General features: G+C 44.3%; 1 protein-coding gene across 1 annotated transcript in view; it reads right to left on the bottom strand.

Moving 5' to 3' along the window:
• Nucleotides 1–32: 32 nt before the first annotated feature.
• SLC5A9 (solute carrier family 5 member 9) overlaps nucleotides 33–17,795 on the bottom strand; it is a 30,409-nt gene continuing 12,646 nt past the window's right edge. The window contains exons 10-14 of the mRNA XM_007946712.2: nucleotides 13,947–14,097; nucleotides 11,959–12,127; nucleotides 9,569–9,784; nucleotides 6,476–6,635; nucleotides 33–241 (exon numbers count right to left, since the gene is read on the bottom strand). Coding sequence (XP_007944903.2) covers nucleotides 33–241; nucleotides 6,476–6,635; nucleotides 9,569–9,784; nucleotides 11,959–12,127; nucleotides 13,947–14,097 — 905 coding nt within the window. The remainder of the gene's footprint in view (nucleotides 242–6,475; nucleotides 6,636–9,568; nucleotides 9,785–11,958; nucleotides 12,128–13,946; nucleotides 14,098–17,795) is intronic.

Here is a 17,795-nt window from a genome sequence, read left to right as displayed (position 1 = left end):
CTGTTGTAGCCAGGCTAAGCCAGGTTTTGGCATCATGCAAAATAGCCCCAAAGGAAAACATTGATAGTCAGCAAAAGGATGGCATTGATGTTGCAGATGCTCCTCCAAAACGGCTCCTCCTGGATGCTGGTCAGCTTCTGCTCCAGTGCAGCCTTCTCTCTCTGGCTCAGAGCCTGCCCTGGGGCTCCAGAGAGTCCACAGAACCAGCCCCAGAGCAGCTTCACCCAGGACCTGTGTGGGGCTGGAGAGACAAAACCAGGGGCAAAAGGGAGCAGCAGGAGGGAGGCAAGGAAGGTTTGGAGAAACGGATGTGGTGAGAGTAGAAGAGGGAGAGAAGGTAAGAACCCAAAGCTAAGGAATGGGAAGGGGATATTCAGAAAGAGGAGAGGGAAACAACTGACTAGGCCCTTTCTGTTACGTACTGTCTGGATGCTGAGTTAGGACCCTAGACTGACTCTGATTACAGTTGTGGTCTGAGCTCTACTCCTGGCCACAGCACCCAGCCATCGAGCAAAAGCTTATCATTGTTTCAGGGCAAATGGTGTGTTAAGCAGTGAAGATGAAACCAGTAATCCCTGGAGTCAATTCTGGCTCATGGTGACTTCATGTGTCTCAGAGTAGCACTTTGCTCCATAGGGTTTTCAGTGGCTGAGTTTTTGGAAATAAATCACCAGAATTTTCATCCATGGAGCCTCTTGGTGGATTTGAACAACCAACCTTTTGGTTAGCAGCCAAGCACATTAATGGTTTGCATTACTCAGGCACTCCAGGCCCAAATGGGGACACAGAGAGAGAGCATCATTTCTACCCAGGAAGGGGGAAACATTTGAACCAAAAAAAAAAAAAAAAAAAATGCTGTACTCACTGATGCAAAGGACTGTGGGCTGAAAGCCAGAATACCCACATTTCGGGCCTGGCTCTGCTGTCGGCTGACTGTTGAGGCCATATGCAAACCCCTTAGCTTCTCTGAGCTGCAGGTGCCTCTCTCTCAAAAGGGTCAGTGGCATATGCCTGTTCTTCTCTGGGTTGTTGTGAGCATAAATGAGAGTGGAGATTTGACAGCACTTTGAGGACTACAATGCTGGAGCAGTGGGAGGAGGTTCTGGTGAATTACATGTTCTCAGTGCAGACAAAGGAGGCTGTGCCGGTGCGGGCGCAGGATCCTCCCTGCTGCAGAGAAAGACCTCACTTGCAGGTGCAAAGGCAGTGCACTAATTAAAAACTAAATTTAAAAGAAGTAATAAGGGAAATATTATAAAAATGTCTTTCTTGAATTAACAGATAGTATATTAAAAATCAAGTTAATATAAGGAAGCTTTCATTGAAATTGAAGATAATGCATTGGCCATACTTTATCTTAATGGTTTAAGAACTTGGCGCTTGGTAAGTTCAATGCAACTTCAAGGTGACAAAGAGGCAAAGACCCTGGATATCACTGAGTCTGACTCTCTTGTTATAAAGAGGAGAAAAAAGACTCAGAGACAGGAAGGGACTTGCTTGAAGTCACCTAAGTAATTAGCCTCAGAGCTGCACTATGATAAGAATTCAGCATCATGTTTGTATTAGACTTTATCATTGGAGAAGTCCAAATATCCTCTCTTTTGCTTCTTTAGACAACTCTCTGAGATGAGGCACCAGGCTTCATGTGTCAACTCTGATGCCCAGAGACCTTGAGGCACTCAAACAGTTACTGATGAGAATATCTCAATAAATCCACCTGGTATGATTTGGCTAACACCTGGGATGTATATACATCTTATGGATGTACTCTGTTGTTGTTTAACTTTGTAAAACTTCTGTTTTTAGGGTATGAAAATAAAATGCCTATTTTATTTTCCACCTGAAGACAACACAAATGGGACAATGTCTGCCTGCGGGCCTTCTGAGAGGGTGTTAAGGATTGACTTGCATCCCCCGAAAAGAGAGATTGATGTCCTAATCTGTGGTCTGTTTGGTTCCAATGCTTGCTACCTATGAATGTGACCTTATTTAGAAATAGGGTCTTTGCAGATGTAATTAGTTAACATGAGGTCACACTGCAGTAGAAAGAGGCCTTATCCAATATGACTAGTGTTCTTATAAAATGAGGTGAAGGGACACAGAGACAGAGAGGGAAGACACCTTCCTGGTGAAGATGGACAGAGATTGTAGCTATGCCACCATCAGCCAAAGAACAACTGGAGCTACCAGAAAGAGACAAGGCAGATTTCCCCCTAGAGCTGTGGCAGAGAGCACGGCCCTGCTGACGCCCTCAGTTCAGACTTCTGGTCTCTACAACCGTGAGAGAATACATTTCTATTGTTTGGAACCATCCACTTTGTGGTACTTTGTTCCAGCTTCCTTAAGAAAGTAATACAGAAGTAGTTGCTTCTTTCCTGTTACTGTATTTCCCTTCCCTGGGAAGTAGCTTTTGCATATGACAGGATTGACGTATCTCTGACCTTTAATCCTTCTTCGAGGGGCTGGTGATAGTGGTGGTGATGTCTAGTAACCTAGAGCCACCTTAACAAAAATTCCACCATTGGGTGACTTTAAAGAATGGACATTTATTTTCTAACAGTTCAGGAAGCTAGAATTCCAAGTTCAGGGTGGTGGCTCTGGGGGAATGTCATGCTTTGTCTCTTTCAGCTTCTAGTAGCCACTGCAATCCTTAATGTTCCTAGGCTTTTAGATGGTTCCCCTGTGTCCCTGTGTCTATTCTGCTCTTTTTAAAGACACTTCCAGAAGTGATTAGGTTTAGGACCCACCCTACTCTCATTAACATGAACTCATTAACATAGGAAAAGAAAATCTCTATTTCCAGACAGGGTCATATTTACAGGCACAGGGATTAGGATTTCAACAATATTTTAGTCCACAACTGGGGCTATCTTCTCTCAACTGGGACTTCTTGGTTCTCAGCTGGCTCCTTTGTCCCTTTTGGGAGCAAGCTGTATATAGAGATGGAGCAAGGATTCCTCTCTACTTCTTCAGGAGCAGGCTCTGCCCCTTGCAGTGGAGAGCAAGCTAAGGAGGGGTAAGTCTGTCTTAATTCTTGGGTTCATTTGGGGGAAGAACAGCTAGCTCCTTCTTTCCCCTTGTGAGTTACCTTCTTAGGCATTTGCCTTTTCTCTTCCCATCTTGTCTTAATAGCTGCCTCACCTACAAAGAGCTTGTGTTCTCAAATTGCTTTCTTCCATGCCACACATTTTATAGCGATCGGGAACCTGTCCTTGTGATAAGGGCAGAGAAGCAGTTTTGAGACCCCAGCATCTGGTGCATAGACTACATAGAGAAAGAGACAAGAACAACATCTTGCAAAGCAGAATACACCTGAACTAATTGGGGTACCTGATGAGGCCAGGGAGGATGATGTTGAACTTTGTGGTGCTTTCTTAAGTGAGCTTATGTGGGTTTTGACCTGGAAAGCTTGTAAAGTATTACATTCCACACTTATATATATAGCTTTTTACAGAGGACCATTGGCTTTTAACAGTGGCAGCTTGGGAAGAAGCTTTGAGCCTTAGACCATATGGTATATTGACTTGCTAAGACTCTGGAGCTTATGATGTCATTAACTCTAGGCAAATGGCTATTTCACTAGACTCAGAGTCTTAAGCAAAGGTGAAAGGCCTCGAGAAAGGTACAGGCTTCTCAGACCTCAGGGAAGGTGTAGGACCCCTAGAACTTTGGAAACAGTGGTCTGGCTCTGCCAATATGTGGGTCTAGCAAGCAAACTGTTTTCAGCAAAGGCATGGACCTATGCTGGCCCAGGAACCTCAGTGTGCTGATGACAACTTGACTTTGACCTATGTCTAGCAAATGGTCAGAAAAAGCCACAGAAGCTGAAGAAAATTTTCCTTTAACCAAAGAGGGATTCTTTTCACAGCCCTCCTAAGAATATATATATAGCCTTTAAAATGCAAACCTGGTAAGACCCACATGTGGCACAGAGCACTCCTGCAACATTTCTGGCTTTCAATTTTCTATGGCTAGTTTCAGCCTAGCTAGGAAGATTAGAGCAGCTGCCCCAAATTCCACCTTCAATCAAGGCCAAGGAAGGAACAGTGGGAAAGCTAGACTTGAGTTCCGGTAGCCAGTCCACAGCTTAGAACTGCATCCCACCTCTATCCTGGGACTCAAGTTGGCTCTGAATTGGTTAATTTCACACTGCTTTATGAAGTGGGTTTCTTAGACTTAATTCCAGAGTAAGATGCAGTAGATGCAGTTACTGGGCCAAGAGAGTGGAAATGCCTGATCACTAAAGAAGGTAGGCGTTACGACACTACATTGAGCTCACAGTTCATTGATGGATGTCAGACACATAGAGTTAAGGGGAATATAAATTAAAATGCCATCAGTGTAGACAAGAAAGACACTTTAGATGAGGCCAATGGCTGGGGCTTTCTCTAAATCTTTCCATAAAGCAGCAATGTCTCAATTGTCACTATCTAAGGAGGTGACATGTAGAAGTAGATATGGTGAATGCATCATGCCAAAATTAACCCATTGCTTACAGATGTGTCCCACTGAGTTTAAATCCCAGGTCATAGATTCTGGTATTGGGCAGAAACTAACTGGCATCCCAGTGAGCTGAAACCATGACAACTTTCTCCAAATTTTCCTTCCCTCAGCTATCATTGGGTTTCTGCTAGAGTCAAGGACAACATTCGATACTAGGTTTAGGGAATATAATTTTGTCTGGGACAACTCCTATAGGGGCTAGGGTTTGATTATTTTATAATTCAGTTGGCACAGGGCACCTGCTTTGATAATCTTTTAACTTGCTGGGATTATTAAATGTTTGGCTCACTAGAGTCTGGGTATAGAGCAAAGACACTTTCTGAAGCCCTGAGGGAACTATGCCTGATCCAAGGGGAGATATCAACTGTCAAAGAAACCCCAATTCCATCTAGGCACTGACACTCTTTCTCACTGAGGCAGAAAATATATTTAGGATTTAAAGGTCATTGATATTTTAACTCACAAGGGCAAAATAAATCGATTTTAGGCTTTAACCTACAAACTAATTTTTTTTTACTTTAATTTCATAATTTGGGAAATTTCTGTAATATTATTATATACCATTAGCATAGCTTAATGTTATTTAATCTCACTGCAGGAAGGTTATAGCTGCATTATGTCTAAAACAGTTATGTTTATGATAACTTTTTTTAACCTTAGTCAACGGAAAAAAGAAGACCTTCAAGGAGATGGATTGTCACAATGGCTGCAACAATGTGCTCAAACATAGTAGAGATCATGAGGATGGTGCAGGACTGGGCAGTGTTTTGTTCTGCTGCACAAAGGTTTGCTATGAGTCGGAACTGACTTGATAGCACCTAACAACAACTGAGTGGCCTTGGAGTAAATTCAGTGAACGGACTATTCTGACCCATTTAAGAGCCTCCAGTAGGCGACCTCTGTATGTGCCATCAGCAGCTCAGGGAGGATCACCATAGGAGTGGTGGTGGTTTTGCAGGAGCCTCATGAAGATAGAGTTGTATGTCCCTTGACAGATAGTCATACCTCTATGTGACTATAAAGAAAACAAAAGCAAACTCACTGCCGTCGAGTCAGATCTGACTCATAGCGACCCCTCCTTGGGTTTCTGAGGAGGTATCACTACAGAAGTAGATTGCCCAATCTTCCTTCTGAGGAATGGCTGGTGGGTTTGAACCACCCGCCTTCTGGTTGGCAGTCAAATGCTTTAGGCACTACACCACCAGAATTATTAAACCCTATAGTAAATAAAGTAAATAAATAAATACCCACTGCCATCTAGCCAATTCCAACTCATAGTGACCTTACAGGACAGAGTAGAACTGCCCTATAGGTTTCCAAGGTTGTAAATCTTTAGGAAGCAGATAGCCTCATCTTTCTCCTGCAGAGAGGCTGGTGGGTTTGAACAACTGACCTTTTGGTTAGCAGTCCAATGCTTTACCACAGTGCCACTAGCGTTTCTTAAAAATAAGTAAAGAAAAGTGGAGGCACTGGCAATGGGGGGCTGTTTTTGGTCAGGCCTGCTGTTCCTTCCATGTGGAAAAAAAAATCAGCTAGTGTATCACCCTTTGTTCTTTCCTGCTTGTATCCTAGTTCATCCCAGGGGAGGTAAAGGGACTTCCCTGCTGGCAGATTTGAGAAAGGTAAATGGGCCATGATTGGCTCAGCTCCTCCCTCCTTTTTCTTGGCAGTGCAATGCTCACAGGGGGGCAAAACCCTGTCCTTGTTCAGGTCTGCTGGTGCCTGGATGGTACCTCTGTCTAATGCTGGGGTTCCATGTTAAGAAGTACATCTCCCCATGGATAGAAAACAAATCTTTTCACCTACACTTTATAATTAGTGAAGGCAATACATTGAATCTCATCTGCCTTACTCATTTGTCTCATTTCTCAACCAGTTCAGTAGCTATGTGGGAAAGGGGCTCCATGATATGTCGTCTGTTCCCATGGCTCCCTGGTGATGCTCACTGGCTCCCACCATGCCCTCACTCTACCTCCGGGCTGCTCCTGGTCCTGGCTGGGGTTCTTCAGTGCTCCATCTTCTACAGGACCCTCCTTGGATGAGCTCTGTGATCTCTCTGGTGTGCACTCATGGGCCTCCTTCTCCAGCTCAGAAAAGGGGTGATGGCGTGTCCACCATGTTAGACGAGCCAGCTGGAGTGACGGAAAACACGGTTTTGAGTCAGTTCCTTTGGAGAGTAGTCCTGTATATAAAGAGGGCCTCCTTCATGGGAGGGCATCAGAGCAACAAGGAATAGAGGGCTGGGAGTCAGGAATCCTGGGAACTAGCCCTGACTGGCCTTTTCTTCAAAATTAGCACACCCTGGGGACCCATTCTACATTAGGTTTGTGCTGGGTGCTGACATACAGACTTGAGTCAGATACAACCATGATATCATGAAGATCACAGAATGACGGAGAAGCGAGGCTGGACAGAGAGGCAGAGGTGCAATAATGAAGGGCTTCAAAGCCAGGATGAGTTGGTACTTTCATCATGTTTTTAAACTTGCAGGCCATTGAGAATCATTGAAGACTTTTAGGCAAAAGTATAGAAAACCTATACGTTCTAGGATTTAGAAAAGATCTCTCAGAGTGAATTAAATGGCTGTTGCAAAAGTGAAACAGGAAATGGATAGGAGGGAGCAGTCTTAAGGAATGTAAAATCAAAACCAAACCCATTGCCATCGAGTTGATTCTGACTCATAGTGACCTTACAGGACTGAGCAGAACTGCTCCACAGGGTTTCCTAGGCTGTCCTCTTTACAGAAGCAGACTCCCATGTCTTTCTGCTGCAGAGCGGCTGGGGGGTTTCAAACTATTGACCTTTAGGTTAGCAGCTGAGTGCTTAACCACTGTGCCACCAAGGCTCCTATTAAGAAATGTTACAAAAAAAAAAAAAAAACCAAACACATTGGCATTGAGTCAATTCTAACTCTGAATAGGTAAAACTTACAGGACATGGTGGCTGATTGAACACGCTAGGTAAGGGAGAGAGAAGAGGCTAACGCCACTCTCCTGTTTCTGCCTTGGACAATAGGATGGGGTGGTGGTGCTATTCATAGGGGTGGAAGACACAGGGGAAGCAGTAGGTTTGGGTGCTGATGTGAGTGAGCTAGAGAGGGAGTGGGAATGTGCATTGAGTGTGCATGTACATGCATGTGTGCACACCCACAAACATGATGGAAAGCTGGACAGTCTGCAGGCCTTCCAAGTGGAGATGCCCAGGTAAAGAGAACCAAACTTTGTGTCTCCTTGATAGTCCTGGTGGTTTTCTCTCTTTTCCCTTTTTGGTAGCTCAGCAGAGAAGGAAACAGCAAGTTCTCTGGCTGACGTCAGTGGTATTGGATTCAACCACTGTCTCTTTTTCCAACAAGGTCATTTTCCTGGCCAAGCAGATACCTTGAAGCAGATATCTCCCAATTTCCTACAAATAGGCACAGGACCTCCTCTCCTGGGCACTTTCCACCATGCATCCAGTTGTGCCTGACTCAAGCATGCCTCTCTATGGGATCATGAGAGCGCAGGCTGCTTCTTTGCTTATAAATATTTCTTAATAAACCCTAATTTATATTTCACTGTGTGTTGCTAGTAGCATATGGACTATGTCTCTTTACATCATCAGGAGGCATGTAGATTTGAAGTTTGCTTATTGAGAGAGGGGGTCTTGGCTAGAGACCCCTTTTATAGAGGGGAGTTGAATTTATGAGAGTGGATAAGATAGCTCAGGGACAGTGTCAGGTGAAAAGAGTTATAGACCATAGATGGGTTTCTAAGGAACAATAATATATAAGGGGCAGGAAGAAAAGCCCTTGAAGAAGGTAGAAAAGTTAATAGGATAAAAAATAAAAAGAGAAAAATAGACCATGGAAGTGAAGAGAGGAGACATCTTCAGGAAATTGGAAGTTATCAATAATATCTAGTTCTCAAAATTCATTAAAAGTAAAGATAGAGGTTATCACTGATTTTAGTAACAAGAAGTTGTTGGTGACCTCAATGAGAACAATTTCAGTGGGATGGTGGGGACAACATCCAGGCATCAGTGGGTTTTCCACCCAATGTTTCAGGGACTAACTTTTGTTGTGGGCACTAAGAAAAAATGGTTTCAAAAGATGGGGCCTCAGTGTTCAAGGATTGGTGAGTCAGGAGGGTCAGGAGGGAGAAGTGAGGATTTGGGATTGAGCTCTTTATGTGCTGGACTTCTCCTTCTTACTTCATATACTTGCTTTTAGACCTTTCAACAAATCCTTGTTCATTTCTCAAGGTCCAATACAAGGTGACCTTGCTGATAAACCCTTCTTTGTCCCCACGTCAAGGTGAGGACATCCTCTATGTCTGTGCTTGATTCTTCTGCACATCCCTCTTTGTATAGTAATCATTTGTGTTTGTGTCCACTTCCCCCTGTGGGCAGTCAATGCCCGGGACCATTCATTACTGCGGTCTCAGCACAGTGCGTGCTCCGCAGTAGGTTCTCACTGAGTAATTGTGAATGACATAGATTTCATCTCACTTGGGAATTAATAGCCCAGTGACCTCCCCCACACCTCCAGGACATTTGTGTGGCAATAAAAACCAAAAAATAAACACATTGTCATTGAGTCAGATCCAACTCATAGCAACCCCTCCTTGGGTTTCTGAGGCAGTATCACTGTGGAAGTAGATTGCCCAACCTTCCTTCCAAGGAGTGGCTGGTGGGTTTGCATAGCCAGCCTTCTGGTTAGCAGTCTAATGCCTTAGGCACTAGTCCACCAGCTCCTTCTCTATGGCAATAGGAGAGGCCATAACCCAATGACGTAAAACTCAGTGGTGGAATCGCATGCACTATAGGTTGTTGTTGTGTTGTTATGTGCCATGGAGTCAGACCCGACTCATAGCGACCCCTCCTTGGGTTGCAGAGGCAGTATCATTATGGAAATAGATTGCCCGACCTTCCTTCCGAGGAGTGGCTGGTGGGTTTGAACCATCAGCCTTCTGGTTAACAGTCAAGTGCCTTAGGCACTATGCTACCAGAGCTCTTGCACCACAGGTAGGAAGGTGTTTTTTTTTTTTTTTTTTTTTTCCTTTTTCCTCATTGTGAGGACACCACTTGCCTTTTCCTCAGTGATGGGGGTTGTACAGAGGCTGATGGTGATGATGACAATGGCAGTGAGCCCACAGAGGAGGAGTGCAAAGTAGAGGTAGTGAAAGTCCTTGAGCACTGCCGGCCTCCGGTCCACCTCCCCACAGGCTGGGGCTGGGTAGCAGAACTCCAGGATCATGCGCAGAAGCCCCACTCCCAGGCCAAACATGAGGCCCCAGAAGGCTCCCTATGGAAAGAGGGCAGGGTGAGAGCCAGGGGTAGAACCTAGGAAGCAAAAGCCACTCTGCCCCCAAATATCCCTCCCATTGGCTTGGTGCAGTGTTTGTCAAGTCTGTTCTAGTGAATTCCTTATAAAAATGGAGGCTTTGTGTTGAATGAAAGGCAGGCAGTGTGGTATACTTCAAAGGGCAAGGGACTTCCAAGGCAGATAGACTAGGATTTGAATCCTCTCTCTATTTTGTAATAAATTTGAATCAGTTACTCAACCTCATGGACTTGGAGCATTCTCCTAGATGGCAATTATAAGAAAAATTAATGAGCACTCAGGAATAGATGTTTAATATTCAACTAGAATGTAATAAGATTTTATAGTAAGCAGAGAACCTCAGAATCCTCCTTCCTAACTTTTGTTTTTGATTAATCAGAAAATAGAATAGAGATCTCCCTTCTGTTGCCTCTGGGTATTTTTTCTTGCCATTTCCTGCCTGTTTTCATTTCTCTGTCTGTCTATCTACCTATCTATCATCTGTCAAAGCCCTGGTGCCTCCCTCATCTTTCTTATAGTATCTTCAGCCCTAATCTATCCCTGTCCCCAGTATGTAAGACTCAGATGACTTATATTTGCAAAATTCAAATTCCAATTTCAAAAACTCTGAAGTGAACAGAAACATCCAGAATCCAACTGGGTCCTGCTGTGCAGCATAGTTATCAGCAAGATTGTTGTTGTTGACAGGTGCTGTTGAGTTGATCTCTAACTCACAGTGCCCCACTGTGGCAGGGCAGAACTGCCCCATTGGGTTTCTCAAGCTGCAATCTTTACAGAAGCAGATTTCCAGGTCCTTCTTCCACAGAGCCCACCCCATAATTTAAATGCATCAGTCCTTCTGTCTGCCTTTCTTATTGTCCAGTTTTCACATAATTATGAAGTGATTGACAATATCATGGCTTGGGTCAGGTGCACCTTAGTCTTCAAAGTGACATCTTTGCTTTTTAAAAGGTCTTTTGTAGCAGATTTTCTCAAATTTGTCTGATTTCATGACTGCTGCTTCCATGGTGTGGTGAGTTGCTTGATGTGGCCCTTCTAGCCATTGTCCTCCATTCTGTGATGTATTGTAAATCCTGTTATCCATGCCTGTTTGGGGTGGTGTGGTAGTTAAGGTCAGGTATCAACTTGGCTGGGCAGCTGGTAGTATTCATGCCCTATAATGACTGGCAATCGGCTCTGTGATGGGATTTACCTTGAGCTGCTGATTGTTAAAGCCACCCACTTAGGTTCTTTCTGTTGGGGCAACACAGGTGGAATGTATCTTGAGTGCTGTCTTGCTGGGGGGTATAATTCAAATCACCACCCTTAGCTTCCCTGAGAGTATACCTACGAATCTCCTGGGAAGATTCGCTCTCCTCTTGCTCCGGCTTTGTATCTTGGCTCATCCTCATCTCACTCCTGGATTTGGGACAGCAGCCGTCATCTGATCTGCTGATCAAGGTTCATCAAACCCCGAGAACTGGGAGGATCCTCCAGACCTACTCATGGACCTGGGACTCACCAGCCTGCTAGCCTCCACCACTACTACGTGAGACGAACCCTTGGGTGTCTGTGAGTTCTGTGAGGCGTTACAGTGAAATACAGAACCCTAAGATGGGGGAAATTAGTGGGAGGAGGAGGAGGGGTTAATGTGTGAAATGATGGAGTGGCACGGTAGTTTGGACATTTGGGACATCTTTAACCTCCACCTCATGGGGACTGGCCTTGTGCTGATCTTTCTGAGAGAAATTGTTCAAGCACATGGGCACTGATTTGGATCCAAATAAGATGAAATCCTTGACAAGTTTGCTTGTTATACTGTGGTGGCTTGTGTGTTGCTGTGATCCTGCTAAGTATTCTCACATCAGCCATTATACTTTATTATTATTGCCTATTTACTTTGTCTCTTCCCCGCCGGCCACTGATACCTGGCCTATGTCAACCTTATAAACCATTGCATCCCCAGAGCCTCCAAAACAAGATTGACCAATGTTTGTTGAATGACCGAATCACCTAGGCCTGATACTGCATTTGGGGCTATGGGAACGCAGAGGAGGCAGTTGGTTTGCCCGAGGTCACACAGACCAAGTTGTGGACACATCGGGCCCCCCAACTCTCTGGTGCGCTGGGAGAGAGGGGTGTGATGCTGTACTCACAGGTTCTGTGACCCTCTTGCAGAAGATGGCCAGAAGGAAGAGGGCAGTGATGGGTGGTGCCAGGTAGCTGGTGACAGACTGGATGTAGTCGAAGAGCTGCCCACTGTTGGAGCTTTGGATGATGGGGATCCAAAGGATGCTGATGATGACCAGGAATACCACAAACACCCTGTCGGGGAGACACCAGGTTCTGTGAGGAACACCTAGGTTGGCATGGCATGGGGTGGATGAAGGTGGTGCACAGGACACCAGGAAGGGACGGGGAGGGAAAACACACAGTCACCGAATCAGAGCCTGTTAGAAGGTCAGAATCCCAAGGGTTAAGACTCCAGAAAGTTTGAAGGTCAAATTCCCAGGATATCGGAGTCCAAGAAACCCAGAATTCTAACATTTCAGCGTTTTTTACTTGGAAGACTTCAACATCATGAAATCTACCTGCTGTCCAATGGAGGAATCCATACTTTCCACTTCCCCCTTAGAAAACAGCCTTTTTTGTCTTTTCTTTGAAATGCCTTTCTCCCTTGTTTGTGTCCAGACACTGTCCGGGACAGCCGCCTTCTCCAGGATGGCTCAAGCCTCCCTGCTCTGGGCTTCTCCAGCTCTGAATCCCTTATTTTGGCATTAGTCTGAGGAAAGAAAATCAATCTTCTCTAACTCCTTACTCCTCATCAACAGAATGCTGTTTTGTGCCTAAGTAAGTTCCCAAAGCCCTCTGTGTGTGTGTGTGTGTGTGTGTGTGTGATTTGGCAGGTGCACGAACAAAATGAAATACTCTCGACTGTATTGCATATAATAATACATATAGACAGTAGATGGCGCCCAAACCCCAGTTATGGGTGAAAGACGTGGCTGCGAAACTCAGCAGTTGCCATGCACAGAGATAAAGGGACATTGCTTGACAACTCTCATCTCCTCTCCTCTTCCTCCCTCCGCCTTCTGCCACACTCCATTAAGAGAAGCAGCTACCCAAGTCATCTCATCTCCCTCCTCTTTGCACAACTTTTCCCATACTTAAGTCCTGCTACAGTCAGTCTCTGTGCATGGGGCTGGGGACTCAAAAATGAGCCAGCAAAAGGAATTCATTGGACAGATAAGGGTGGAAAGCATCCCGGTGGAAGGAATAGTATGTGCAAAAACAGGTAGATGTAACAGAACAAAATAGATAAACTGAATTACCCACCTAGCAAGGGAGAGGAGAGAAAATAGCATTTTAGTCCAGAAATCTGAGTTATAGAGCTTTAAACCATGGAGCAAAGATTCCTGAAGGGCCCCTTAACCCTGTGTTAGCTACAACCCCCAGCCTATGGAGAAAAAGAAGAATTAATCAAAAGGATAACACTGATACCCGTAAGATAAAGTTAAACTTCTTTAGCTTGTGGTTCAAGGCTTTGCATCACTTGGAGACAACCTTCCTCTGATTCACCATCAATGCACATACCTCACTGTCTTATCTGTGTTTCTGTCTTTCTCATTAGACAGTGAACACTCTGAGAGCAGGGCCACATGACTTATTCTTGTCCCTGGCACAAGACTATGATGCATGGAGTATGTTCAGGGTGAGTCTGACAGATTACATTAATAGTGCTTCTGTTATCCTGGGATGACAGCTTTCAGAGTGGGTCTGAAAGACCTTGGAAGTGAGCTGCTTGCTAACTTTCCTCCCACTTGTACAGCACACTTTTCATTTCTTAAGTGCTTTATCATTCTCCCTCATTCACCCTGAAGACCAATTCCAAGAGGAAGTTAAACAGACAAAGAAGAGGCTTTTCTCCCCATATTTCTGGAGGGGTAAGTGTGGTCCAGAGTTAGGGAGAGACTCGCCTGATGTCACATGGAAAGGTAGTGTCCTGATTGCCAGTCTGGGGCCCAGACAGATCACGTTCCCTCCAGGGAAACCCAGGACAGGCAGGAGATGGCAGAAAGGAAAGAGGAGAAGGGAGGAAAGAGTAGGGGAGTGGAGAGAGTTCAGGAAGGATGGGCCAGCGTACCTGCCCACCACCATCAGCTCCTGCTCTGTGGCCTTCCTGCGGAAGCGTTGCCAGATGTCAATGGCAAACAGGGTGCTGCTGCTGTTGAAGATGGAGGTGAGTGAGCTCATGAGGGCGGCCATGATTACGGCTATCATCAGGCCCCGCAGACCTGGGGAGAAACAAGGTGTGTGTGGATTGCCAGCCATTGAGGTTGTTCTGCCACAGTCCATGGTGGGTGCAGTGTCAAGCAGAACCAGGGGTTTGGCATTGGATGAGGGTCCCATCCAGGCATTGGATGAGGGTCCCATCCAGGACAGATAATGAATCCAGGAGATGCACAGAATTAGAGGCAAGAGGGCTGAGTCTGGCCACGCTCTGCTTCTGTCTTGTTTTAGGGCCTTGCATGAGTCATGAACCTTCCCTGAGCCTTGTTATCTTCCTCTAAGCCATTAAAGTGCTTGAGAGTGGGGGTTCTTTAAGTTTCTCTGCAGCTTGGACATCTCAGTCTGGTCTCAAGTTGTAGACTGTAGGTTAGTGTGTTCCTGGGCAGGGGTAATTGGTAATAGTTTGAGTGTTTTGTACATTTTCCATTGACAATGTGGTGCAGGATAAAGCCTGCATTGGGAGGCAGGAGCCCTGGGCTTGTTTCCTGGTTCTGTAATAACTAGCTGAATGGTCTTGGGCTGGTTTCTTTCTGGGCCTGTTTTTCTACTTGTAATAAGAGAGGGTGGTTCCCACTGATCTCTGAAGTCTCTATAACTCTAATGACAAGGTTTCTAGAAATATGACCATTCACTCACTCTTGGGAAGACGAGTCCCAGTCCTATGCCAACTCATTCCCCTTCCCCTCTAGATCCATATATGTAAACATCTTGTGCATGTCTCCCTGGAAAATTCACAGGACCCTTGGACTCAAGATGTCCCAAGCTGAGGCCATAATTTTCATATGGTACATTCAGCTTCACTCTTTGGTCAATACTATCTTTCTAGTCCCCTACACCAGATAGCTCAATGTTCTCTTAGACCCTTCCTCTGCTCTCCTCCTCCCCACTACCATCAGTCAGTACTTCTGTGGTTGCTCTGCATAACAGGCCTGCTAGCATCATCACTAGGTCTTTGATTTCTTTCTCACACTACTGGAGGGGAGGATAACTCATGGACTTCCTTCCATAAACCTGCCTTTCTTCCTTTGTCCCCAATCAAAATTATTGTAAACTCACTTTCTAATGCCTGAGATCTGGGAACCCTCTTCCATTCTTCTGTCTTTCTTATCCCTCAAAAGTAACCACTTATTAAGCACACCAAATCTGCCTTACAAATACCTTTTAAATTCCTTCCCCTATCACTACTGCACTACCACTTGTCTGTCAGTTTGCCCTACTGTGGTGGCTTGCATGTTGCTGTGAGGCTGGAGGCTTTGCCACAGGTATTTCAAATACCAGCAGGGTCATCCATGGTGGACAAGTTTCAGAGGAGCTTCCAGACTGAGACAGACTCAGAAGAAGGAAAAGGCCATCCACTTCTCAAAGAATTGGCCAATGTAAACCTTATGAATAACAGTGAGATATTGTCTGATATGTTACTGGAAAACTTTATGAATAGTCCTGAAACATTGTCTGATATAGCACTGGAAGATGAGCTCCTCAGGTTGGAAGGCACTCAAAATATGACTGGAGAAGAGCTGCCTCCTCAGAGTAGAGTCAACCTTAATGATGTGGATGGAGTAAAGCTTTTGGGAACTCCATTTGGTGATGTGGCACATCTCAAAATGAGAAGAAACAGCTACAAACATCCATTAATAATTGGAACATGGAATGTATAAAGTATGAATCTAGGAAAATTGGAAGCTGTCAAAAATGAAATGGAATGTGTAAAGATTGATATCCTAGGCATTAGTGACTTGAAATGGATTGGCTTTGGCCATTTTGAATCAGACAACCATATGATCTATTATGCTGGGAATGACATATTGAAGAGGAATGGTGTGGCATTCATCATCACAAAGTGTGTTTCAAGATCTATCCTGAAGTACAGTGCTGCCAGTGACAGGATAATACCCATATGCCTATGAGGAAGACCAGTTTTTTTTTTAATCAACTTCTGCAGTCTGAAATTGACCAAACGTGATCAAGATGTGTTGATTTTTACTGATGATTGGAATGCAAAAGTTGGAAACAAAGAAGAATCACCAGTAGTTGAATAATATAGCCTTGGTGATAGAAATAACACTGGAAATCACATGATAGAATTTTGCAAGACCAACAACTTATTCATTGCAAATATCTTTTTCAACAACATAAATGGCAGCTATACACATGGACTTCACCAGATGAAGTACACAGGAATCATACTGACTACATCTGTGGCAAGAGGTGATGGAGAAGCTCAATATTTTCAGCCTAAACAAGGCTAGGAGCTGATTGTGGAACACATAATCAACTGCCTTTATACAAGTTCAAGCTGAAGGTGAGGACAATTAAAACAAGTCCATGAGAACTAAAATATAACCCTGATTACATCCCACCTGAATTTAGAGACCATCTAAAGAATAGATTTGACACATTGAACACCAGTGACTGAAAACCAGATGAACTGTGGGGATGACATCAAAAACATCATCCATGAAGAAAACAAAATGTCATTAAAAAGACAGGGAAGGAAGAAAAGACCAAAATGGATGTCAGAAGACTCTGAAACTTGCCTTTGAACAGAGAGAAGTTAAAGCAAATGGAAGAAATGACAAGATAAAAGAGCTGAAAAGAAGATTTCAGGGACCAGGTTTGCTGGTCTGATAGAGCCTGATGGAACCACTGAGACTGTGACCTTTGGGTCTGGAAGTGAACCCACTCCTGTGCTTCCAGCCAAACAAAAGACATGTGTATAAGGTGAACATTTACATTAGGTAGATACACTCCTTGGAGAGAACAATCATGGGAGAATCGAAGGGCTGTGTATACACAGGGAGACATCTCAGGGGCAGAACTGTATGGAGGGAAGAACACAGGGAAGAGGTAACTGTGGGGAGGAAGTGGGAGGGGAGCTGTTGCATTGTGGTAATTTGTAGTCAGTGTCATGAGACAAAAGTGTATGTAAGCTGCTGTATGGAAAGTGAATTTGCTCTGTAAACTTTTACCCAAATCACAATAAACAAATAAATAAATAATGAAAAGAAGATTTCAAAGAGCAGCTCGAGAAGACAAAATCAATTATTATAATGAAACGTGAAAAGACCTGAATTTAGAAAACCACAAGTTCAGCATTTCTCAAGCTGAAAGAACTGAAGAAAAAATTCAAGCCTCGAGTTGCAATATTGAATGATGCAGGAAGCACCAAGAGAAGATGGGAGGAATACACAGAGACACTGTACCAAAAAGAATTGGTGGATGCTCATCCATTTCAGGAGGTGGCATATTATCAAGAACCAATGGTACTGAAGGAAGAAATTGAAGCTGCAGTGAAGGAATTGGTGAAAAACAAGGCTCCAGGAATTGACAGAATACCCACTGAGATGTTTCAACAAACAGATGCCACACTAGAGGCATCCACTCAACTCTGCCAAGAAATTTGTAAGACAGCTACCTGGCCAACTGACTGGAAGAGATCCATATTTGTACCCATTCCAAAGAAAGGTGATCCCACAGAATGTGGAAATTATCGAACAACATCCCATGCAAGTAAAATCTTGCTGAAGATAATTCAAAAAATGGTAGCACCAGTATATTGACAGAGAACTTCCAGAAATGCAAGCTGGATTCAGAAGAGGATGTGAAACAAAGGATATCATTGCTGATGTCAGATGGATCTTGGCTGAAAGCAAAGAATGCCAGAAAGATGTTTAGTTATATTTTATTGACTATGAAAAAGCAT

This window comes from Orycteropus afer, unplaced genomic scaffold (assembly GCF_000298275.1).
Source record: "Orycteropus afer afer isolate SDZICR_OR568_19922 unplaced genomic scaffold, OryAfe1.0 scaffold00169, whole genome shotgun sequence".
Taxonomy (NCBI): Eukaryota; Metazoa; Chordata; class Mammalia; order Tubulidentata; family Orycteropodidae; genus Orycteropus; species Orycteropus afer.
Note: the sequence above shows the minus strand (reverse complement) of the source record. Positions and strands in the feature narration are given on the sequence as shown.